The sequence below is a fragment of the Narcine bancroftii genome, chromosome 7 (assembly GCF_036971445.1).
Source record: "Narcine bancroftii isolate sNarBan1 chromosome 7, sNarBan1.hap1, whole genome shotgun sequence".
Classification (NCBI taxonomy): Eukaryota; Metazoa; Chordata; class Chondrichthyes; order Torpediniformes; family Narcinidae; genus Narcine; species Narcine bancroftii.
The window spans coordinates 66,469,658-66,495,196 of record NC_091475.1 but is presented as its reverse complement, the minus strand read 5'-3'; the positions used below and the strand labels follow the sequence as shown (position 1 = coordinate 66,495,196).

At 44.5% G+C, this 25,539-nt stretch overlaps 1 protein-coding gene across 2 annotated transcripts in view; it reads left to right on the top strand.

The window, feature by feature from the left end:
- Positions 1-25,539, top strand: part of LOC138738985 (glypican-6-like) — a 699,276-nt gene that overhangs the window by 594,999 nt on the left and 78,738 nt on the right. For both annotated transcript variants that reach the window (XM_069890288.1, XM_069890289.1), the window contains one exon: positions 8,961-9,091. In XM_069890288.1, the coding sequence (XP_069746389.1) occupies positions 8,961-9,091 (131 nt within the window). The remainder of the gene's footprint in view (positions 1-8,960; positions 9,092-25,539) is intronic.

The following is a 25,539-nucleotide window of genomic DNA, read 5'->3' as shown; positions in this document are numbered from 1 at the left end:
CGCATCTCACCACACCTTCCACAGTGACATCTCACCCATTCCTTTCACACTCACAATTCACCCACACCTTCCGCAGTCACATCTCACACACATCTTCCAGGCACACCTCACCAACACCTTCCACAGTCTCAGCTCAGACACACTTTCTTATCACATCTCACCCACACCTTATACAGATGCATCTGACCAATGCTTCCACAGTCACATCTCACCACACCTCCCACAGTCACTTATCACCCACACTATCCAATCACATCTCACAAAGGTCTGCCACGGCCATATCTCACCAACAACTTCTGCAGTCACATCTCACCCACATCTTCCATTCACATCTCATGCACACCTTCCACAGTCACATCTCACCACATCTTCAAGTCACATATTAATCACACCTTTCTCAGTCACATCTCTCCCACATCATCCACAGTTACACCTCACCCTCGCCTTCCACGGCCACATTTCACCTACACCTTCTACAGTCACATCTAATCCACACCTTCCAGACACAACTCAGCAACACCTTCCACAGTCACATCTCAAACTCACCTTCCAGTCTCATTTCACCCACCACTTCCACATTCTACAGTCACATCTCACCACACCTTCCACATCCACATCTCACACCCACCTTCCACAGTCACATCTCACCCACACCTCCCAAATTCACATCTCACCCACACTTTCCATTCATATCTCATCCACACTTTTCAGTCACATCTTACCCCCAGCTTCCACAGTCACACAACTTCAACAACTTCCACAACCACATCTCAATCACACCATCCCCAGTCACATCTCACCCACACCTTCCACAATCACATCTCACCCACACCTTCCAGTCACATCTCACCTACATCTTCCAGTCACATATCACGATCACCTTCCACAGTCACATCTCACCCACACCTTCCACAGTCACATCTCACCCTTATCTTCCATTCACATTTCACAAACACCTTCGAGCAACACATCACCTACACCTTCCACAGTCACATTTCCCCACACCTTCCACAACCACATCTCACCCACACTATCCGCATTCACATCTCACACACACACATTGCACAGTCACATCTCACCACACATTCCACTGTCACATCTCACCAGCATATTCCACAGTCACATCTCACCCACACCTTCAACAGTCACATCTCACCTGCACTTTCCACTCTCACATCTCTACCAAATGTACCACAGTCACATCTGACCAACAATTTCCAAAGCCACATCTCATCCACACCTTCCACAGTTACATCTCAACCACACCTTACACTCTCATCTCAACCACATCTTCCACAGTCACATCTCACCCTCACCTTCCATTCACATTTCACAAATGCCTTCAAGTAACACATCACCTATACCTTCCACAATCACATTTCACCCACTCCTTCCACAACCACATTTCACCTACCTCATCCGCATTCACATCTCACACATACATTCCACAGTGACACCTCAACACACCTTCCACTGTCACATCTCACCAGCATATTCCACAGTCACATCTCACTCACACCTTCCACACCCACATCTCACCAGCATATTCCACAGTCTCATCTCACCCACACCTTCCACAGTCACATCTCACCCGCACTTTCCACTCTCACATCTCTCCCAAATGTACCACAGTGTCATCTGACCAACAATTTCCAAAGCCACATCTCATCCACACCTTCCAGTTACATCTCACCCACACCTTCCAGTCACATCTAACCTAAACCATCCAGTAACACCTCATCCACACATTCCACAGCAACATCTCACCCACATATTCCCCTGTCATATCTCAACACACCTTCCACTGTCACTTCTCACAAGCAACTTCCACAGTCACACCTCACCAGCACCTTCCACAGTCTCATCTCAACCGCACATTCCAGTCACATCTCAACCACATCTTTCACAGCCATACCTCACTCACACATTCCAAAGTCACACCTCACCTACACTTTCCACAGTCTCATCTCTCCCACACCATCCACAGTTACATCTCACCTACGCCTTCCACAGCCACATTTCACCCACACCTTCCACAGTCACATCTCACCAGTACCTTCCACAGCCACACCATTCACATTCACATCTCATCCACACCTACCAACCACATCCCACCCACACATTCCACAGTCACATCTCACATTGCCTTCCAGTCACATCTCACCCACGACTTCCACAGCCACATCTCAACAACACCTTCCACAGTCACACCTCACTCTCAACTTCCACAGTCACATCTGACCAACACATTCCACAGTCACATCTTACCACACCTTACACAGTCACTTCTACCCACACTTAACAATGACATCTCACAGTCTGCCAAAGCCACATATTACCAACACCATCTACAGTCACATCTCACCCACACCTTGCAGTCACTCTCACCCACACCTTCCACAGTCACATCTCATCCACATCTTCCACTGTCACTTTTTCACTCACACCATCTGCCGTCACATCTCCACACATCTTCCAGGCACACCTCACCGACACCTTCCACAGTCTCATCTCAGACACACTTTCTTATCACATCTCACCCACACCTTATACAGATGCGTCTGTCCAACGCCTTCCACAATCACATTACACCACACCTCCCACAATCACTTCTCACCCACACTATCCAATCACATCTCACAAAGGTCTGCCACGGCCATATCTCACCAAAACCTACTGCAGTCACATCTCACCCACATCTTCCAGTCACATCTCACGCACACATTCCGCAGTCACATCTCAACACATCTTCAAGTCACACATTAATCACACCTTCCCCAGTGACATCTCTCCCACATCATCCACAGTTACATCATGCACAGTTACACCTTACCCTCGCCTTCCACAGCCACATTTCACCTACACCTTCCACAGTCGCATCACATGAGCAGTTTCCACAGCCTCATCTCACCCACACCATCCACAGTCACGTCTACACCTTCCAGAGACAACTCAGCAACTCCTTCCACAGTCACATCTCAAACTCTCCTTCCAGTCACATCTCACCCACACCATCCACAGCCACATCTCACCCACATATTAAACAATCACACATCACCCACACCTTCCACAGTCTCATCTCACCCACAACTTCCACAGTCACATCTAACCCACAACTTTCAGTCACATCTCACCCACACATTCTACAGTCACATCTCACCACACCTTCCACAGCCACATCTCACCCCCACCTTCCACAGTCACATCTCACTCACACCTCCCAAATTCACATCTCACCCACACCTCCCAAATTCACATCTCACCCTCACTTTCCATTCATTTCTCATCCACACTTTTCAGTCACATCTCACCCGCAGCTTTCACAGTCACACATCTTCAACAACTTTCGCAACCACATCTCAACTGCACCATCCCGTCACATCTCACCCACACCTTCCACAGTCACATCTCACCCACACCTTCCAGTCACATCAAACCTACATCTTCCAGTCACATCTCACCATCACATTCCACAGTCACACCTCACACACACATTCCACAGTCACACCTCACCCAGACCTTCCACAATCACAACTCACCCATTCCTTCAACTATGTCATCTCATTAAGTTTTGCCCACACCATCCACAAACATATTTAACCAAACACTTACACCCAGATCTCACCCACACCATCCAGTCTCATCACACCCGTACATTCCAGTCACATCTCACCTACATCTTCCAGTTACAACTCACCCACACCTTCCACAGTCACATTTCACCCACACCTTCCACTGACACATCTCACCCACACTTTCAACAATCACAACCCATCCATACCTTCCACAGTCACATTTCACTCACGCCTTCCAAAGACACATCACACCAAACCTTTACACAGTCATATCTCACCAGACCTCTCAAAGTCACATGTCACCCAAACTTTCCAATCTCATCTCACAAAGGTCTGTCACAGCCACATCTCACCCACACCTTCTGCAGTCACATCTCACCCACATCTTCCAGTCACATCTCAACCTCACCTTCTAGAGTCACATCTCATCCCCACATTCCACTGACACATCTCACCCACACCTTTCACTGCCACATCTCACCCACATATTCAACAGTAGCACATACCCACACCTTCCACTGTCTCATCTCACCCACACTTTCATTAGTCACATTGCACCCTCAACTTCCAATCACATCTCACCCACACCTTCCACAGTCACCACTCACCTAACCTTCCACTGTCACATCTCACCAGCATCTTCCACAGTCACATCTAATACATATCTTCCAGCCACATCTCACCCACACCTTCTACAGTCACCACTCACCTAACCTTCCACTGTCACATCTCACCAGCATCTTCCACAGTCACATCTAATACATATCTTCCAGCCACATCTCACCCACACCTTCCACAGTCACATATCATCCACACCTTCCACAGTCACATCTCACACACACGTTCCAATCACATCTAACTTACACCACCCAGTAACACCTCACCCACACCATCCACATTCACATCTCACCCACACATTCCACAGTCACCTCTCAACACACCTTCCACTGTAACATCTCACACCTTCCACTGTCACATATCACCAGCATCTTCCACAGTCACATCTCACCCACACCTTCCACACCCACATCTCACCTACATAGAGACCATACCCACTCCTCCACAATCTCATCTCACCCACATCTTCCACAGTCACTTCGCACCCACAACTTCCAGTCACGTCACCCACGCCTTCCACAGTCACATCCAACCCACATCTTCCAGTCACATTTCACCTACACCTTTCAGTAACACTTCACCCACACCTTCCACAATCACACCTCACCCACGCCTTCCTGTCTCATCTCACCCACTCCTTCGACAGTCACATCTCAAACTCACCTTCCAGTCACATCACAACCACACATTCCACAGTCACATCTCACCCACACCTTCCATAGTCACATCTCACCAAATATTCCACTGTCACATCACACTAGCATCATCCACAGTTACATCTCACACAGGACTCCGGTCACATGTCACACACACCTTCCAGTCACATCTCACACACACTTTCCACAACCACATCTCACCCATACCTTCCACAGTCACATCGCACCCTCACCTTCCAGTCACATCTCACCCACACCTTCCACAGTCAAATTGCACCTAACTTCCACTGTCATATCTCACCAGCATCTTCCACAGTCACATCTAATACATCTCTTCCAGTCACATCTCACCCACACCTTCCACAGTCACATATCACCCACACCTTCCACCGTCACATCTCACCCACACCTTCCACAGCAACATCTCACACACACATTCCACAGTCACATCTCACCCACACCATCTCCTGTCACATCTGACCCGCACCTTTCACTGTCACATCTCAACCACACCATCCCCTGTCACATCTGACCCGCACCTTTCACTGTCACATCTCAACTACACCTTCCACAGTTACATCTGACCAACACCTTCCTCAGTCACATCTCACCCACACCTTCGACAGTCACATCTCACCCCCCACCTCCTACATTCGCATCTCATCCACAACTTTCAGTCACATCTCACCAACAACTTCCACAGACCTATCTCACCCACAACATCCGCACTCAAATCTCATCCACAACTTCCACCCACATCTCACCAGCACCTTCCACAGTCACATCTCACACTCACCTTCCAGAGTCACATCTACCCACACCTTCCAGTGAGTTCTCACCCACAACTTCCAGTCACATCTAACCCACAATTAGACAGTCACATCTGACCAACACCTTTCACATTCACATCTCACCCACACCTTCCACAGTCACTTCTCACCCACACCTCCCAAATTCACATCTCACCCACACTTTCCATTCATTTCTCATCCACACTTTTCAGTCACATCTCACCCGCAGCTTTCACAGTCACACATCTTCAACAAATTTCGCAACCACATCTCAACCGCACCATCCCATCACATCTCACCCACACCTTCCAGAGTCACATCTCGCCCACACCTTCCAGTCACATGAAACCTACAACTTCCAGTCACATCTCACCATCACATTCCACAGTCACACCTCACACACACGTTCCACAGTCACACCTCACCCAGACCTTCCACAATCACAACTCACCCATTCCTTCAACTATGTCATCTCATTAAGTTCTGTCCACACCATCCACAAACATATTTGACCAAACCCTTACACCCAAATCTCACCCACACCATCCACAGTCTCATCACACCTGTACATTCCAGTCACATCTCACCTACATCTTCCAGTAACAACTCATCCACACCTTTCACAGTCACATCTCACCCACACCTTCCACTGCCATATCTCACCCACACTTTCAACAATCATAACCCATCCTACCTTCCACTGTCACAACTCACCCACACCATCCAGAGACACATCTCTCACACACCATCTACAGTCACTTCTCACCCAAGCTTTCCATAGACACATCTCACCAACACTTTACACAGTCACATCTAACCACACCTCTAATGTCACATATCACCCAAACTTTCCAAACGCATCTGACAAAGGTATGCCTCAGCCACATCTCACCAACACCTTCTCCAGTCACATCTCACCCAGAACTTCCAGTCACACCTCACCCACACCTTTGTGAGTCACATCTCATCCCCATATTCCACTGACACATCTCACCCACACCTTTCACTGCCACATCTCACCCACATATTCAATAGTAGCACATAACCCGCACCTTCCACAGTCTCATCTCACCCACACCTTCATTAGTCACATTTCACCCTCACCTTCATGTCACGTCTCTCCCACACCTTCCACAGTCACATTTCACCTAACCTTCCACTGTCACATCTCACCAGCATCTTCCACAGTCACACCTAATACACATCTTGCAGTCACATCTCACCCACACCTTTCACAGTCATATCTCATCCACACTTCCCACATTCACATCACACCCACACTTTCCATTCAGATCTCATCCACACTTTCCAGTCACATCTCACCCACACCATCCACAGTCACATCCCATCCACAGCTTCCAGCCACATCTCTCCAATGCCTTCCACAGTCATATTTCACACTCACCTTCCAGTCACATCTCACCCATACCTTCCAGTCACATCTCACCAACACTTCCACGGTGACATCTCACACTCAACTTCCAGTCACATCTCACCCATACCTTCCAGTCACATGTTACCAACACCTTCCACAGTCACATCTCACACTCACCTTCCAGTCACATATCATCCACACCTTCCAGCCAAATCTCTCCCATACTATCTACAGACTTATCTCACCCACTCCTTCCTCAAATACATCTCACCCACCACATTCACAGTCACATTTCATCCACACCTTCCAGTCACATCTCAACCACACTTTCCACAACCACATCTCACCCATACCTTCCACAGTCACATCTCATCTACACACCTTCCACAGTCTCATCTCACCCACACCTTCATTAGTCACATTGCACCCTCAACTTCCAGTCACATCTCACCCACACCTTCCACAGTCAAATCGCACCTAAATTCCACTGTCATATCTCACCAGCATCTTCCACAGTCACATCTAATACATCTCTTCCAGTCACATCTCATCCACACCTTTCACTGTCACATCTCAACCACACCTTCCACAGTCACATCTGACCAACACCTTCCTCAGTCACATCTCACCCACACCTTCGACAGTCACATCTCACCCCCACCTCCTACATTCGCATCCCATCCACAGCTTCCAGCCACATCTCTCCAATGCCTTCCACAGTCATATTTCACACTCACCTTCCAGTCACATCTCACCCATACCTTCCAGTCACATCTCACCAACACTTCCACGGTGACATCTCACACTCAACTTCCAGTCACATCTCACCCATACCTTCCAGTCACATGTTACCAACACCTTCCACAGTCACATCTCACACTCACCTTCCAGTCACATATCATCCACACCTTCCAGCTAAATATCTCCCATACTATCTACAGACTTATCTCACCCACTCCTTCCTCAAATACATCTCACCCACCACATTCACAGTCACATTTCATCCACACCTTCCAGTCACATCTCAACCACACTTTCCACAACCACATCTCACCCATACCTTCCACAGTCACATCTCATCTACACACCTTCCACAGTCTCATCTCACCCACACCTTCATTAGTCACATTGCACCCTCAACTTCCAGTCACATCTCACCCACACCTTCCACAGTCAAATCGCACCTAAATTCCACTGTCATATCTCACCAGCATCTTCCACAGTCACATCTAATACATCTCTTCCAGTCACATCTCATCCATACCTTTCACTGTCACATCTCAACCACACCTTCCACAGTCACATCTGACCAACACCTTCCTCAGTCACATCTCACCCACACCTTCGACAGTCACATCTCACCCCCACCTCCTACATTCGCATCTCATCCACAACTTTCAGTCACATTTCATCAACACCATCCACAGTCACATCTCACCAACAACTTCCACAGACATATCTCACCAACAACATCCGCACTCAAATCTCATCCACAACTTCCACCCACATCTCACCAGCACCTTCCACAGTCACATCTCACACTCACCTTCCAGAGTCACATCTACCCACACCTTCCAGTGATTTCTCACCCACACCTTCCAGTCACATCTAACCCACAATTAGACAGTCACATCTGACCAACACCTTTCACATCCACATCTCACCCACACTTTCCACAGTCACATCTCACCCACACCTTCTCCAGTTATATCTCACCCTCACCTTCCAGTCACATCTCCCCAACACATTTCACAGTCACATCTCACCCACACCTTCCAGATTCACATTGCACCCACACCTTCCATTCATATTTTACCCACACCTTCCAGTCACATCTCACCCACACCTTCAAGTTACATCTCACCCGCACCTTCCACAGTCATAACTCATCCACAGCTTAGGAAAAAGTCTTGTTTCATACCTGTCATATCTCTTTTTTTGACAGATGCTATGCTACTGGTAGCAGAAAGGTTTGATGGGCCCTTCAACATTGAAGCAGTCATCTATCCAATTGATGTGAAGATTTCTGACGCCATTATGAACATGCAAGAGAACAGCATGCATGTGTCAGCTAAGGTGAACACCCTGAATCTGTTTTCTATGTTAATATTCTATGAGAGTTGACTTTCTGTCATCTTTGTATCTGTGGATGGGACTCGATAGAAAGTCCACATTCATATTAACTGCCGAATTCTTTGCCTGTTCATTCTTTAATTCTCAATTAAAATTCTCAAGTTGGCATTGAAAAGACTTGTGGGAGAAAAAGTATGTTTGAAGTCCTCAGAGTGACCCTCAGCCCACAGTCTCTTCACTGAACATGATGTAAAATTAAACTAAAATTTTATTGCTTGTACATTATTCTTATTGCTTTGCCTCAATGTCTGGTGACTTTCTCCACAACTGGTTTTGCTCAAAATTCTAGCATCTGCAGTCTTTTTTGTGTCCCTCTTTCACATACTTGAGGATTCCAAATCCCACTGTTCCAATGAGAACAATAACAGCTTCTCCATCTTCTTGGTCCCTCGACATTGGAATGGTTTATGTAAATCCTTTCAAAGCCGACTGTAAGGCCAATACCACAGGTATAGAATGGATACAAATTGTGTTTCCAGAGGGAGTTACCCAGATTGATTTCATTGTGAGCATGTCCAGGTTCTCAGGTCCATCAGTCAAGAAAAATGTACAATTCACAGGCATGATGGAGAAACACAGCAGGTCACACCATAGGAAGGGAAGGGTAACCAATATTTTAAGCTTGAGCCCTTCAGGAAGGTGTAGCAAAAAACAGGCAGATAACTGGATAAAAAGATAGGAGGAGAGGAGAGAAAAGATGAAGGGACAGTGGGGAGGAACACAGGTTAACAGGGAGGAGGTCATAGGTGTATTTGGCTGGAGGGCAAAAGAGAAAACCTGAGATGAAAGTGGAACGAGTAGCTCTCTGACAGGAGAGGGAAGGAAAGGGAGTGAGAGCTGGAGGGAAGAAGAGAGAGTGATATGGAAAGGGAGAGACTCCAGGAGAGAAAGAAAGCAGTTATTGTTTAATTAATCCTCTATCTGTAGATCTGTTGCTTTGAGTGGTGATGAGCACGATGGGCCTAGAGTAAAGTTGCTGTCAACTTAAACATACTGAGTGCTTATGCATCATCCAAAGTGAACTTCTGTTGATGATTTTTCTTAAAGTCAGTATGATTTATTTTAGCAGTGTCTGTGATTGAGTCAACTGTTCAGCCCTGCAATAAAGAAACTACAAATTTCCATTCCTAGTCCAAATTTCACGTACCAAAGGATATTTAAGGTGAGGGGGAAGGGGAAGTTTAGAGGAGGTGAAGGGAAAACTTTTGGCTAGAGAGTGGTTGATGGTTGGAATGGGCTGCCAAGAATAGTGGTGAAAGCGGGTACAATACAATAGTAGTGTTGAAGAGCCTTCTGGATAGACTCGTGAGTATGCAGGGAGAAATGGTTTGAACATTGTATCCAGTGCAGACATGTTGCTGAAGGGTCTGTTTCTGCACTGTTCTGTTCTTTTTCTAATACCCCCTAGCCCCCTCAGATATTACAACCACCACATTCAGGGCAAGTTACCTGTTAGGATGTGGGAGATACCTGGGGAACCCCAAGGAAATCCACACAGTTGCAAGGATTTTGTGCAAACTTTGCAATGATTGTTCCGGAGGTCAACATTGTACCTGGTGATGTGAACCAACACATTTAATAGTTAGCCTACTAGTTCGGGTGAGGTGTTAGAGGAGTTGGAAGAGTCCAGTGGAGGAGGAGCAAGGAGAGAGTGAAGGCAAGGTAAGGACTTTTAAAATTCAAGTGCTTACCGGGGCTTGAGCCTAGTAGCTCAGGCGAGGACGTCCATATCTGCGCCAGGTGTACTGAGCTGTGACTAAATTAGCTGTGTTAGGGAACTGGAGCTCCAGCTCGATGACCTTACTCTGGTCAGGGAGAGTGAGGATGTCATAGATAGGAGTTACAGCCAGGTGGTTTCACCAGGGTCACGGGAAGAGTATCGGTGAGTTACAGTTAGGAGAGGGAAGGGGAAGAGTAAGGGGCTAGAGAGGACCCCTATGTTTGTAACCCTCAATAATAAGTACTCCTCCTTAGTACTGTTGGGGAGGACAGCCTAGCTGGGGAAAGCAACAGTGGGTGTACCTCTGGCACAGGGTCAGCCCCTGTGGCTCAGGAGGGTAGAGAAAGGAAGAGGAGGGCAGTAGTCACATTACTCAGTATTAGGAGGATAGATAGGGAATTCTGTGGATGCAATAAGGATAACTGGACGGTGGTTTTCCTTCCAGCCAGAGGTTGTGCTATATGACGTAGGGAGGAAGAGAGAAGTCCTGAAGTCCTGAAAAGTAAGTACAGGGAGTTAGGTAGGGAGTTGAAAAGATGGACCACAAAGGAAGTAATCTCAGGATTACTGCCTGAACCATGTGACAGTGAGAGCAGGGATAGAATGAGGTGGAGGATAAATGTGTGGCTGAAGGGGTGAAGCAAGGGCAAGGATTCAGGTTTCTGGATCACTGGGACCATTTTTGGGGTAGATGTGACCTGTCCAGAAAGAACGGGTTGCACTTGAATCCCAAGGGAACTAGGATCCTGACAGGGACATTTGCTAAGGCTACTCAGGAGACTTTAACCCAGAATGGTTGGGGGAGGGAACCAAATGGAAGAGAACAGCAGGAGAAGGTTAGTTTGCAAACAGAGAAAGCTTGTAGACAGTGTTAGAGGGTGGAAAGGCAGTTAATAGAGATGCTCTGTATGAAGATGGAGGGGAGAAGATAGAAAAAGAACATAATAGAGTTGTTTGTAAAGACAGGGGCAAGCAAACAGTAAGAAGTGGGAAATCTCTGAAATGCATATATTTTAATTCTAGGAGCATTGTAAGAAGGTGGATGAGCTGAGGGTGTGGATAGACATTTGGCAGTATGACGTGGTAGCGATTAGTGAAACATGGTTGTGGGAGGGATGTGATTGGCAGTTAAATATGCCTGGATTTCGTTGCTTTAGGTGTGGTAGAATCGGAGGTGCAAGAGGGAGTGGTGTTGCATTGCTTGTCAGAGAAAATATTACAGCAGTGCTTAGGCAGGATAGATTAGAGGGCTTGTCCAGGGAGGCTGTACGGGTGGAATAAGGAATGGGAAAGGGGTAGTTACACTTATAGGGGTGTATTATAGACCATCTAATGGGGTACGAGAATGAGAGGAGCAAATTTGTAGGAGAATACCAGATATTTGTAATAATCACAGGGATGTGATTGTGGGAGATTTTAATTTTCCAAAAATAGATAGGGAAACCCATTCTGTGATGGGGCTGGATGGATTGGAGTTTGTAAAATGTGTGCTGGATAGTTTTTTACAGCAATATGTAGAGGTACCGACTAGAGAAGGGGCAGTTTTGGATCTATTGTTGGGGAATGAGATAGGTCAGGTGACAGAGGTATGTGTCAGTGAGCATCTCGGGGCCAGAGATCATAATGCCATTAATGTAATTAATGCCTTCAATGTAATTATGGAAAGGTCAGGGCTTAGGGTTAAGGTTTTTGAGTGGGGAAAAGCTAGATTTGAGGAGATGTGAATGGATTTACGAGGAGCATATTGGGATGATTTGTTTTATGGGCAGGATGTAGTAGAGAAATGGAGGTCTTTTAAAGGTGAGATTTTGAGGGTACGAAATCTTTATGTTCCTGTTAATTGAAAGGCAGGCTCAAAGGTTTGAGAGAGCCTTGGTTTTCAAGGGATATTAGAAACAATTCGAAAAAATAGGGAGACCTGCAATAAATATAAGAAACAAGGAGATGTTTGGAGAATACATTGAATGTAAAAAAAAATTAAGAAAGAAATTAGAAAAGCTAAAAGAAGGTACAAGGTGGCAACAGCAAGCAGGGTGAAAATAAATCCAAAAGGTTTTTACAAATATGTTAATAGCAAAAGGAGAGTGGGGGATAAAATTGGTCCCTTTGAGAAAACTGTGTGTGGAACCAAATGAGATGGGGAGATCTTAAACAATTTTTTTTCTTCAGTATTCACTAGGGAGAAGGATATTGAATTGTGCAGGGTAAAGGAAGCAAAGAAGGTAATTATGGAGACTATAGTGATTAAGAAAGAGGAAGTACTGGAGCTTTTGAAGCTTATAAAGGTGGATAAATCTCCAAGTCCCGATGGGATTTTCCCCAGGAATTTGAGAGACGTTAGTGAGAAAATATAACCGTATAACAATTGCAGTACGGAAACAGGCCCTTCTAGTCCGGACGGATTTAACTGATCTCCACTAGTGCCACCTACCTGCTCCCTATTCATAACCTTCCAACACCCTCCCATCCACGCACTCATCCAACCTTCTCTTAAATTACAAAATTGACCACACCTCTTCCACTCAGGTCATTCCACTCAGCTACCACTCTGAGTGAAGAAGCTTCCTCTTATGTTAGTTCTAAAGTATTTCCCATAACCCTTAACTCATGACCCTTCATTCCAATCTCACCTACCCTCAAGGGGAAGGGGCTATTCACATCTACCCTCATCATTTTAAATACCTCTATCAAATCTCCCATCAACTTTCTACGCTCCAATGAGTAAAGACCCAGTCTACTCAATCTTTCTTTGCATTCTAGATACTGCAATCCAGGCAACATTTTAGTAAATCTCCTCTGCACCCTTTCCACCTTATTGATATCCTTCCTATAATTTGGGGACCAGAACTGCACACTCCTTTTGCCTCACTTATCCTACACGATTCCATATCCTTTTCCCTAGTGAATACTGACGAGAATAACTAATTTAATATCTCCCCCATCTCATTCAGCTCCACACACATTTGTCCGCTCTGATTCTCAAAGGGACCAAATTTATCCTTCACTCTCCTTTTGCTATTCACACATTTGTAAAGTCTCTTCAGATTTCCTTTCACCCTGTTCGCTATAGCCACCTTGTACCTTCTTTTCGCTTTCCTAATTTATTTCTTCAGCTTCTTTATACAATCTATGTATTTTCCAAGCATCTCATTTATACCTTGTTTCTGATATTTAATGTAGGCCTCCCTTTTATCTTGAACCAACTTCCAAATCTCCCTTGACAACCACAGCTCTCTCGAACTTTTGGCCCTGCCATTTATCCTAACAGGAACATAAAGATTCTGTATCCTCAAAATCTCACCTTTAAATGTCTTGCAATTCTCCTCTACCTTCTTCCCATAAAACAAATCAACCCAAACCACTCCTTGTAAATCCTTTCTCATTTCATCAGATCTGGCTTTCCCCCATTAAAACCTTCATCATCGGACCAGACATATTCCTTTCCATAATTATATTGTAAGTAATGGTACCATGATCACTGGATCCTAAGTGCTCCCCAACACACCCCTGTCACCTGCCCTATCTCATTCCCCAACAGTAGATCCAACACTGCCCCTTCTATAGTGGGTACCTCAACCCTGTTTTTATTGCAAATCTCAGCTATTTCCTTACACATTTTCTCCTCTATTTCTTGCTCCCCACTAAATGCTCTATAATACATCTCTATAATTGTAACTTCTCCTTTTCCATTTTTTAAATTCCACCCATACCGCCTCCCTTGACAAGCCCTCCAATCTCACATTAGCACCGCTGTAATATTTTTCCTGACAAGCAATGCCACAAACTCCACCCCCACCCAACCCCTCCAATTATATCACACCTGAAGCAATGAAATCCCGGAATATTTAGCTGCCAGTGACATCTGTCCTGCAACCACGTCTCACTAATCACCAGCACATCATACTGCCAAGTGTCTATCCACATTTTCAGCTTGTCCACCTTCCGTACAATACTCCTAGTATTAAAGTAATTGCATTTCAGAGATTTCCCACATTTTATCTTCTGCTTTTCCCGATCTTTGCGGACAATTTATTACAATCATCCCCCCTCCATCATAGCACCATTCCCTTACCTCCTCAATTATCTGCCTTTCCACCTCCAAATTTTGTCTACAAGCCTTCTCTCTTTACTGACAAACCTTCTCTTTGTTGTTCCCTTTAATATGGACCCCTTCCCCCAACCATACTAGTTTAAAACCACCTCAGTAGCCCTAGAAAATGCCCCCACCAGGATCCTGGTCCCTCTGGGATTCAGATGTAATCCATCTGGTTGGTACAGGTCCCACCTTCCCCAAAATAGGCCCCAGTGATCCAAGCTCTCAAATCCCTGCCCCTTACTCCACCCCTTTAGCCACACATTCATCCTCCACCTGATACTATTCTTGCCCTTGCTATCGCAAGGCACAGGAAGTAATCCAGAGATGACCCCATTCGCGGTCCTTCTTTTTAGCTCCTGACATAACTCTCTATTTTCATTTTTTAGGACCACTTCACTCTTCCTCCTTATTTTGTTGGTACCAACATGTACCATGACTTCTGGCTCATTACCCTCCCCCTTAGGATGTCTTGGACACGAGAAGCTACATCCCGGACCCTGGCACCAGGGAGGCAAACCACCATCTGGTTTTCTTTATCATATCCACAAAATCCCCGATCTGTCCTCCTGACCATTGAATCCCCTATAACTATTGCCCTCCTCTTCTTTTCCCAACTCTCTTGGGCTACAGAGGCTGACCCTGTGCCCAAGGTACAGCCACTGATGCTTTCCCCAGCCTGACTATACCCCCCAACAGTATTTAAGGAGGAATACCTATTGTTAAGGACTAAAGGCACAGGGGCCCTCTCTTGTACCTGTCTCTTCCCTTTCCCTCTCCTAACTTTAACCCACTGATCCTCCTCCCATGGTCCTGGTGGGATCACTTGGCTATAGCTCCTTTCTATGACAGCCTCACTCTTCCTGACCAGAGTGAGGTCATCAAGCTGCAGCTCCAGTATCTAGCACGGTCCCTGAGACACTGCAGCTCAGCACACTTAGTGCAGACGTGGATGTCTGGGAGGCTAGAAAACTCCAGGACCTCCCACATCTGACACTGAGAACAGCAAACTGCTCACTTGCCCCTCACCTTACAAAGAGAAAAAAAACAAAAAGATAATAGTGACAAATATACAATCTTACCTTAATCCAGATATGCTCGTCCTTAGCCTCTGCTCGCCCAAGCCTCTCGAGCTAAAACGTTGAAGCCCCACTCCTTCACTGGCCCGTTCACTCACTGGGTCACTCCTCACTGGCTGCTCCTTTGCCCCTGAGCCCTCCTTTTATTGGCCCTTGACCAAATAACCCTGTCACTCTCTCCATGCTCCTCTTCCTTCTCACAACACCACCCGAGCTCTAGTCACCACCTCCTCTGCCTTGCTGCTCTAACCAAATAGGCCCAAGCCCCGGTAAGCACTAAAATTTATAGGTTTGACTTAGTCTTTACCTCCAACTCGGTCCACCTCCTTACATCACCGCCTGAAGTCTGGTCAACGCCTCTTCCACCTCGCCACTCTAACTAAATAGGCCCGAGCTCCGGTAAGCACTAGAATTTATAGGCTTAGCTTAGTCTTTACCTCCAACTCGCTCCTCCTCCTCACAACACCACTTGAGCTCTAGTCGCCACCTCCTCTGCCTTGCTGCTCTAACCAAATTGGCCCAAGCCCTGGTAAGCATTAAAATGTATAGGCTTACCTTAGTCTTTACCTCCAATTTGCTCCTCCTCCTCCTCACAATACCGCCCGAGCTCCAGTCGCCGCCTCTTCCACCTCGCCACTCTACCAAATAGCAGAGGCTCCGACAGTGATTTTTCAAATGTCATTAGAGAAGAGTATAATGGCGGAGGATTGGTGGTTCCTTTGTTTAAAATATGTTTGAGAAGCAAACCTAGCAATTATAGGCCTGTATGTTTGACATCTGTGGTAGGTAAATTAATGGAAAGCGTTCTTAGAGTTAGTGTATATATAAGTATCTGGAGAGACAGGGTCTGATCAGGAACACTCAACATAGATTTGTGTGTAGAAGGTCATGGTTTGACCAATCTTGTTGAATTTTTTGAAGAGGTGACTAGGAATGTTGATGAGGGTAGAGAAGTGAATGTTGTCTATATGGACTTCAGTAAGGCCTTTAATAAGGTTCTGCGTAAATGGATTCAGCAGAGGCTGAAAGGGAGATGCCAGAGAGTTGTAGCTGATAACTGTTTGTCAGCCTGGAGGCCGGTGACAAGCGGTGTGCCTCAGGGATCTGTATTGGGTCCATCGCTGTTTGTCATTAATGATCTGGATGATGGGGAGGTAAATCGGATTGGTAAATATGCAAATGATACAAAAATAGGTGGAATTGTGGATAACGAAGAAGCTTTTCAAAGAGTGCAGAGGGATTTGGACTGCCTAAGAGAGTGGGCTGAAAGATGGCAGATGGAGTTTAATTCTGAGAAGTGTGGTGCTTAATTTTGGAAGGAATAATCAAAACAGGACATACATAGTATAGAGGAGGGCATTGAGGAATGCAGTGGAGCAGAAAGATCTCGGAATAACGGTGCATCGTTCCCTGAAGGTAGAATCTCATGTGGGTAGGGTGTTGAAGAAGGCTTTTGGAATGTTGGCCTTTATAAATCAATGCATAGAATACAGGAGTTGGGACGTGATGTTGAAACTGTTCAAGGCTGTATAACTGTTCATTATAGGAAGGATATCAACAAGGTAGAGAGTGCAGAGAAGATTTACAAAAATGTTACCTGGGTTTCAGAATCTAATTACAAAGAATGATAGAGCAGATTAGGTCTTTATTCCTTGGAGCGTAGAAGGTTGAGAAGGGATTTGATAGAATTATTTACAATTATGAGGGGGATAGATAGAGTTGATGTGGATAGGCTATTTCCATTGAGAGTAGGGAAGATTGAAACAAGAGATCATGAGTTAAGAGTTATGGGGCAAAAGTTTAGAAGTAACTTGAGGGGGAGCAACCTCACTCCGAGATGGGTGGCTATGTGGAATGCGCTTCCGGGAAAATTAATGGCAGCAGGGTCCATTTTGTCATTTAAAGAAAAATAGGATGGGTATATGGATGGGAGGGGAATGGAGGGGTGCAGGTAGGTGGGACAAGAGGAGTGGATTTGGTTCGGTGTGGACTAGAGGGGCTGAGATGGCCTGTTTCCATGCAGTAATTGTTATGTGGTTATATAGTTATTTAATGACTGAACCATTATTTGTAAGCTCAAGCTGCACAGGTATACACATTCAATGGCTTTCATTACCAAGCTGTATTTACTTACTGTTAATGATAAACGCAGAATGACCTCATCTCACCATTTGCTCTGCATTCAGATGCAACCCTAACCTACCCTGCTGGGAAAAATAACTTTACAGGTTTGATGGACAATGAAAGGGTATAGAATGATTGTCAGCAGTAGAATTTTTAAAATCTTCTGTTACTCCGTGGCAATGTGGGATTAAATAATATGTATAAAATGTATGGCCTACAAATAATGATAACTATTTAAGAGTTAAAGCTTCACTGACTGAAAATTCTGCTGTGCAGCAGGATTTATATGGAAATTGTAAATTGTTTCAATTTGAGACACTGAGTCAAAAAGAATGGAGATGAGTCATTAGGCCCAACACACCAGTGGCCACCCTTCCGTTTACTCACATTTTCAAGTATTTGGCCCTTTGCCTTCAATGACAAGGTGATTTAAGGGCTTGAATAAACTAATTCCTTTAGTGACTCTGGTTCACCACTATATCTGATAATTCATTGCAGGTAGTAGAATCAGAATTTACTTAGCGACGTTATTAGCTTCTCTAACATAACTCTTTCCTGATGGGAGTAGACATACAGACATGGCACAGTTAGCATAGTGGCAAGCAAAATGCTGTTATAATGCGAGTGATCGGGACCAGGGTTTGTAATCTGCAGTTTGTAACTATGTTATACATTGTCCCCATGTCTGCATGGGGTTTCCCCAGGGGCACTGGTTTCCTCCCACTGTTCAAAAACCTACTGGGGGTTGTAGATCAATTGAGTGTAACTGGGCAACATGGGCTTGTGCTCCGAAATGGTCTATTACCATGCTGTATGTCTAAGAAAACATACAGCACACGAGCCTGTGCCATCCAATTACACCCAATTAATCTTCAACCCTCATAAGTTTTGAAGTGTGGCCAGAGGAAAACCACACAGACACAGGGAGAACATACAAACATATTACAGACAGCATGGGATTCAAACCCAACTCACAAGTGCCGTAATAGCATTGCACTAGTCACTAGCCAACCCTGCCATCAGTAGCTGAATGATGGAATGGAAGGGTCCTCAATGATTTTGCGAGCCCTCTTCAAGCATCACGTCAATTGGGAAAAGGGTGATCCTCTCTGCTGCTCTTTAATGACATCTTTCCTGCAGTTAGGTGACCAGAACTGCACAAAATACTCTATATTTGGCCTCAGATGTCTTATAAAATATTACCATTTATGAAGGCCAATATGCAAAATTTACCACATCATTAACCAGATCATTGATGTAGTTGACAAACATCAATGGTCCCAGCATTGATCCCTAAAGCACACCACAAGTCACAGGCCTCCAATCTGAAAAGCATTCATGCACCACTAAATTCTGTCTTCTCCCATATAGTTTGTCAGCCCGTTGAATGGTGTAACGACAATAACTTTGCGCTCATCATTATCCAAACCAAAGAGATGATTCTGGATTTCAGGAGGAAGTCAGGGGAACACAACCTAGTCCTCACTGACGGCTCAATAGTGGAGAGGGTCAAGAACTTCAAATTCCTGGGTGTCAACATCTATGAGGATCTGTTGTGGAGCCTCCATGTTGATGCAATCACAAAGAAGGCTCACCAGTGTTTGTACCTTGTGAAGTGTCTGAGGAGATTTGGTATGTCACCGAAGACTCTCGTAAATTTCTACAGGTGTACCATGGAGAGCATTCTGGCAGGTTGCATCACTGTCAGGTATGAAGGCATCAACTCTCAGGACAATAATAAACTCCAGAGGGTTGTTAACTCAGCCTGCGACATCACAGGGACCAGACTTCACTCCATCAAGGAAATCTACATGAAGTGGTGTCTTAAAAAAGCAGCCTCTATCCTCATAGACCCCACCACCCAGGCCGTGCCCTCTTCACTCTGCTACCATTGGGGAAAAAAGTACAGGAGCCTAAAGATGACCACTCAGTGGAACAAGGACAGCTTCTTCCCTACTGGCATCAGATTCCTGAATAATCACTGAACCAAAGACATTGCCTTACTTCTCATGCAATTATTTTTATATAGTAACATTGCAAGATGGTTATAATATATAAGTTTACACTATGATGCTGTCGCAAAACACCAAATTTCATGACTTGTTCATGACAACAAATTCTGATTCTGACAATGTCTAATCCAGTTTACTACCTTACCATGAATAACAAATATCTGAATCTTCCATACTAACCTTCCATCTGGGACCTTGTCAAAGGCCTTTCTAAAGTCAATGTAAACAACACCAACAGACTTTTCTTCATCAACTTTCCTGGTAATCTCCTCAAAAAGATTGGTTAAACATGACTTACCATGTACAAAGGCATGTTGACTATCCCTAACCACTCTCTTGCTATTCAAATTCTTCTATATCCGATCTCAAAGGAAGCATTCCAATAATTGACCTACTACTGACATCAGTCTCACCGGCCTATAATTTTCTAGGTTACTGTTGGAGGTTTTTTTTAAAAAATGCAACATCATGAGCTACCCTCCAATCCTCTGGCACTATGATATGCAAATATTTGGATAGGAAGAGAGTGATCAGGGATAGTCAATGTGCCTTTGTACATGGTAAGTTATGTTTAATCAATCTTTTCGAAGAGGTTACCAGGAATGTTGAAGAAGGAAAAGCTGTGGATGTTGCCTACATTGACTTTAGAAATGCCTTTGAAAAGGTCCCACATAGGCGGTTAGTCAGGAAGATTCAGATGCCTGTTATTCATGGTGAGATAGTTAACTGGATTGAACTTTATCTTTATGGTAGAAGCCAGAGTGTAGTGGTGGATGATTGCTTTTCAGACTTGGGGCCTGTGACTAGTGCTGTGCTTCAGGAATTCATTGAGGATTAAAGGTCTCCCCCATCTCTCTGGGTCCATACAAAACCATCCACTCTGATCTTCAAGTGGAACAATTTTGTTTTTTACTATCCCTTTCCTCTCAATATATCTTTGAATTTTTCTTCACATTGTCTACCAAAGCAATCTCTTGACTTTTAGCCTTCCTGATTTTGTCCTTAAGCTTTTTTATCTTCCTCATGCACCTCATTTGCCCCTTGTTGCCTATACTGTAAGACTGCTCTCTCTTCTTCTTAACCAGATCACCAGTATCCTTCAAAAATCAACATTCCCTGCATTTGTTCATTGTGCCTTTAATCCTGATGGAACATACAATTCAAAATTCAATACTCAAAATTCCACTTTTAACGGCCTTGCACTTACCACGCACATCCTTGCCGAAAAACAATTTATCCCCATCCAAACTTTCCAGATCCTTTCTCATTTCCTCAAAATTGGCCTTTATCTAGCTTAGAATCTGAACCCAAGGTCAAGATCTATCCTTCTCCACAACTAACTTGATACAAATGGCATTATAAACACTGGACACAAAAATACTTCTGTCACCTGTCCCGTCTTGTTCCCTAATATGAGATCCAGTAAACCGTACCTCCATATATTGATTTAGGAAACTTTCCTGAACACATTTGACAAACTCCAAGCCGTCTAGCCCTTTTATGGTTTGGGAGTCCCAATCACTATGTGGAAAGTTGAAATCTCCTACTATTACAACATTCTGTTTCCTGCAGCAGTCTGCTATCTCCCTACAGTTTACTCCTACAATTCTTGCAATGCAATGAGTGTGGTCATTCCTTTCCCGTTCCTCAATTCCATCTATGTAGCATCAGTAGACGAGCCCTCTGGTCTGTCATAGGAACATAGAAACATAGGAAGTAGGAACAGGAGTAGACCAAAAATGGCCCATCGAGCCTGCTCTGCCATTCAATAAGATCATGGCTGATCTCATTTATGACCTAACTCCACCTACCTGCCTTCTCCCCATATCCCCTAATTTCTCTATCATGTAAAAATTTATCTAACCGAATTTTAAATATGTCTAATGAAGCAGCCTCAACCACTTCCCTGGATAGAGGATTCCAAACATTCACTACTCTGTGGGAAAACTATTTTTCCTCATCTCTGTCCTAAATCTACTTCCCCGAATCTTGACACTGTGTCCTCTTGTTTTAGTTTCCCCGGCCAGCTCAAAAAATCTTCCTACATCTATCCTATCCATAACCTTCATAGTCCTATATGTTTCTATAAGATCTCCTCTCATTCTTCTGAACTCGAGCGAATACAATCCTAAACGATTTAATCTTTTATCATAAGTCAACCCCTTCATCCCAGGGATCAACCTAGTAAACCTCCTCTGGACCGTCTCCAAAGCCAGTATATCCTTCCTCAAATATAGAGACCAGAACTGGACACAGTACTCCAGGTGCGGTCTCACCAGTACCTTATACAGTTGCAAAATTACCTCCCTACTTCTGAATTCAATTCCTCTAGCAATGAAGGACAACATTCCATTTGCCTTCTTAATAACCTGCTGCACCTGCAACCTAACTTTTTGCGATTCATCCACAAGCACTCCCAAGTCCCTCTGAACAACTCCCTTTAAATAATATTCAGCTCTTTTATTTTTCTTGCCAAAATGGATAACCTCACACTTACTAACATTGTTCTCCATCTGCCAGACCTTTGCCCACTCATCCAACTTAACTATATCCCTCTGCAGACTCTCTACATCCTCATTACAATTTGCTCTTCCACTCAATTTGGTGTCATCCGCAAACTTGGCTACACCACATTTTGTCCCCTCCTCCAAGTCATCAATGTAAATGATGAACAGTTGTAGGCCTAGCACCGACCCCTGCGGCACCCCATTTACCACTCTCTGCCAACCTGAAAAACTCCCACTTATTCTGACTCTCTGCCTCCTGTCAGACAACCAATTTTCGATCCATGCCAATATACTTCCTCGGACTCCACTTTCCTGTAACTTATTGATAAGTCTCTTGTGTGGCACCTTATCAAACGCTTTCTGGAAATCCAAATATACAACATCAACCTGTTACCCTCTATCCTCCACACCCATTTTATCCTCAAAGAATCCTAACAAGTTTGTCAAATAAGATCTTCCCTTTCTAAAACCATGCTGCATCTGCCTGATTGAACCCTTACGTTGCAAAAGTTTCACTATTTCATCTTTAATGACGGCTTCAAGCATTTTACCAACTACAGACGTCAAGCTAATTGACCGATAATTTCCAGTCTTCTGCCTACATCCCTCCTTAAAATTTGGCGTGACATTTGCTGTCTTCCATTCTGCCGGGACAAGCCCAGAATCCAAGGAATTTTGGTCATATGACCACCAATGCATCAACTATAACTTCTGCCATTTCCTTCAGAACCCTTGGATGCATATCATCAGGATATTAGTTTCTCCATTACTACTTCCTTTGTAACAACTAATTTATCAAGGCCCTCCCCAACATTCGCATCCTTAACTCCGCACTTGGCATGCTGGAGGTGTCTTCCACCGTGAAGACTGACACAAAATATTTGTTCAATGCCTCGGCCATTTCCTCATTTTTTGCTACCAGTTTTCTTTTCTCATCCTCCAAGGGTCCTATGTTAACTCTGGCCACCCTCTTCCGATTTATATATTTATAAATTTTTTTGCTTTCTGTTTTTATATTATGTGCCAATTTACTTTCATAATTCTTTTTCCCATTTCTTATTACCTGCTTTGTAACCTCTAGTTGTCTCTTAAAGTTATCCCAATCTTCCAGTTTGCCACTGCTCTTTGCAGCTTTGTACACCTGCACCTTCAATTTTATGCTCTCCTTTATTTCCTTTGTTAACCACGGTTGATTTTTCCCTCCCTTGCTGCCCTTTATCCTGACCAGAATATATTTTTGTTGAGCATTACAAAATATTTCTTTGAAAATCTTCCACTGTTCCTCAACTGTTTCATCAATTAGCCTATCCTGTCAATGTGTCCTGTCTGAACATAGCTATATATTTTCCCTAATGAGCGATTTTACCCCTCCCGCTCTATCACACATGAAACAACGGAACCCTCAATCATAGAGCTGCCAGTCCTGCCCCTCCTGCAAGTAAGTTTCACTTATGTCCACAATGTCATAAATTCCATGTACCAATCCACACTCTCGGCTCATCCTGCCTTTCCTACAATACTCCTTCCATTGAAATAGCTTCACCTGAGAACATTTCGACCATGTACAACCATTTGACATTTTTTTAAAAAATATTTTATTTATATTTTCACACAAGCTTGTACAGCCATATTCAGTGTCCTACCAACAATGGGAGTTCACATATATTCATTCTCTTTATGAGTATATATACAAGTTTGTGTCTCTTCCAACCCCCCTCCCATGATGACAGCTGTTCCCTTATTGCACGCTTTTCTAATTTCTCTTTTAATGCCTTCCCTCACCTCTACACTACTATTTGGAGGCCTATATACCACCCCCACTAACGTTTTCCGCCCCTTGCTATTCCTCAGTTCTACCCATATAGATTCCGCATCTTCAGAGTTGATATCATTTCTGTCAATCGTGTCAGTCCCTTCTCTCACCATCAATACTACCCCACCCCATTTTCTTTCTTGCTGATCCCTCCTAAATACCGTATACCCCGGGATGTTAAGTTCCCAGGCTTGCCCACCCTGCAGCCATGTTTCTGTAATCCCAATCAAATCATATTTGTTTATCTCAATTTCCACAGCTAATTCATCTACCTTGTTCCGAATGCTTCTTGCATTAAGATATAAAGCCTTCAGATTTGCTTTTTTCACCCTCCTTGCTCTTTCTGAATTTTTACTTTCGCTGCCTAACCTAACTTTTGCTGTTTTATCTTTTCTGTCCTTTGCCCTATTATACAGGTTCCCACCCCCCCCCCCCTGCCAAATTAGTTTAAACCGCACCTGACAGCTGTACTAAACCTAGCTGCCAATATATTGACCCCTTTTGGGTTTAGGTGTAACCCATCCTTCTTGTAGAGGTCATGCCTTCCCCAAAAGAGATCCCAATGATCCAAGAAGCCAAAACCCTGTCCTTTACACCAGCCCCTCAGCCACACATTCATTTTTCTTAACCTTCCATTTTTGTCCTCAGTTGCACTTGCCTCACAGAGCCCTGCAATATTTTCCCTTCAGATCTTTGTTCTGTTGATTTTTAAAGTGCCATGTTTTAATTTGTCTGTTGTGCTTCATTTCAGACAATAAGCCTAAAACCAGTGCAAGTCTAGGATTGGAACTCCCTGAAGCGAATCTTTCAATTTCCATCCTCTGTCTCATCCACCACTGGGCGAGGCCAAACTTAAAATTGGGGAACAAGACGTTTACAGCTAGGACCTCACAGTGAACAATCATTTTATTTCCAAACATCACTGCCACACTGACATGTCTGTCCATGGCCTTATTTACTGCCAAATACAAGCCATTCACAAAATGGAGGAACAGCACCTTGAATTCCATCTCACCACTCTCCAACCAGACATGAGCATCGAC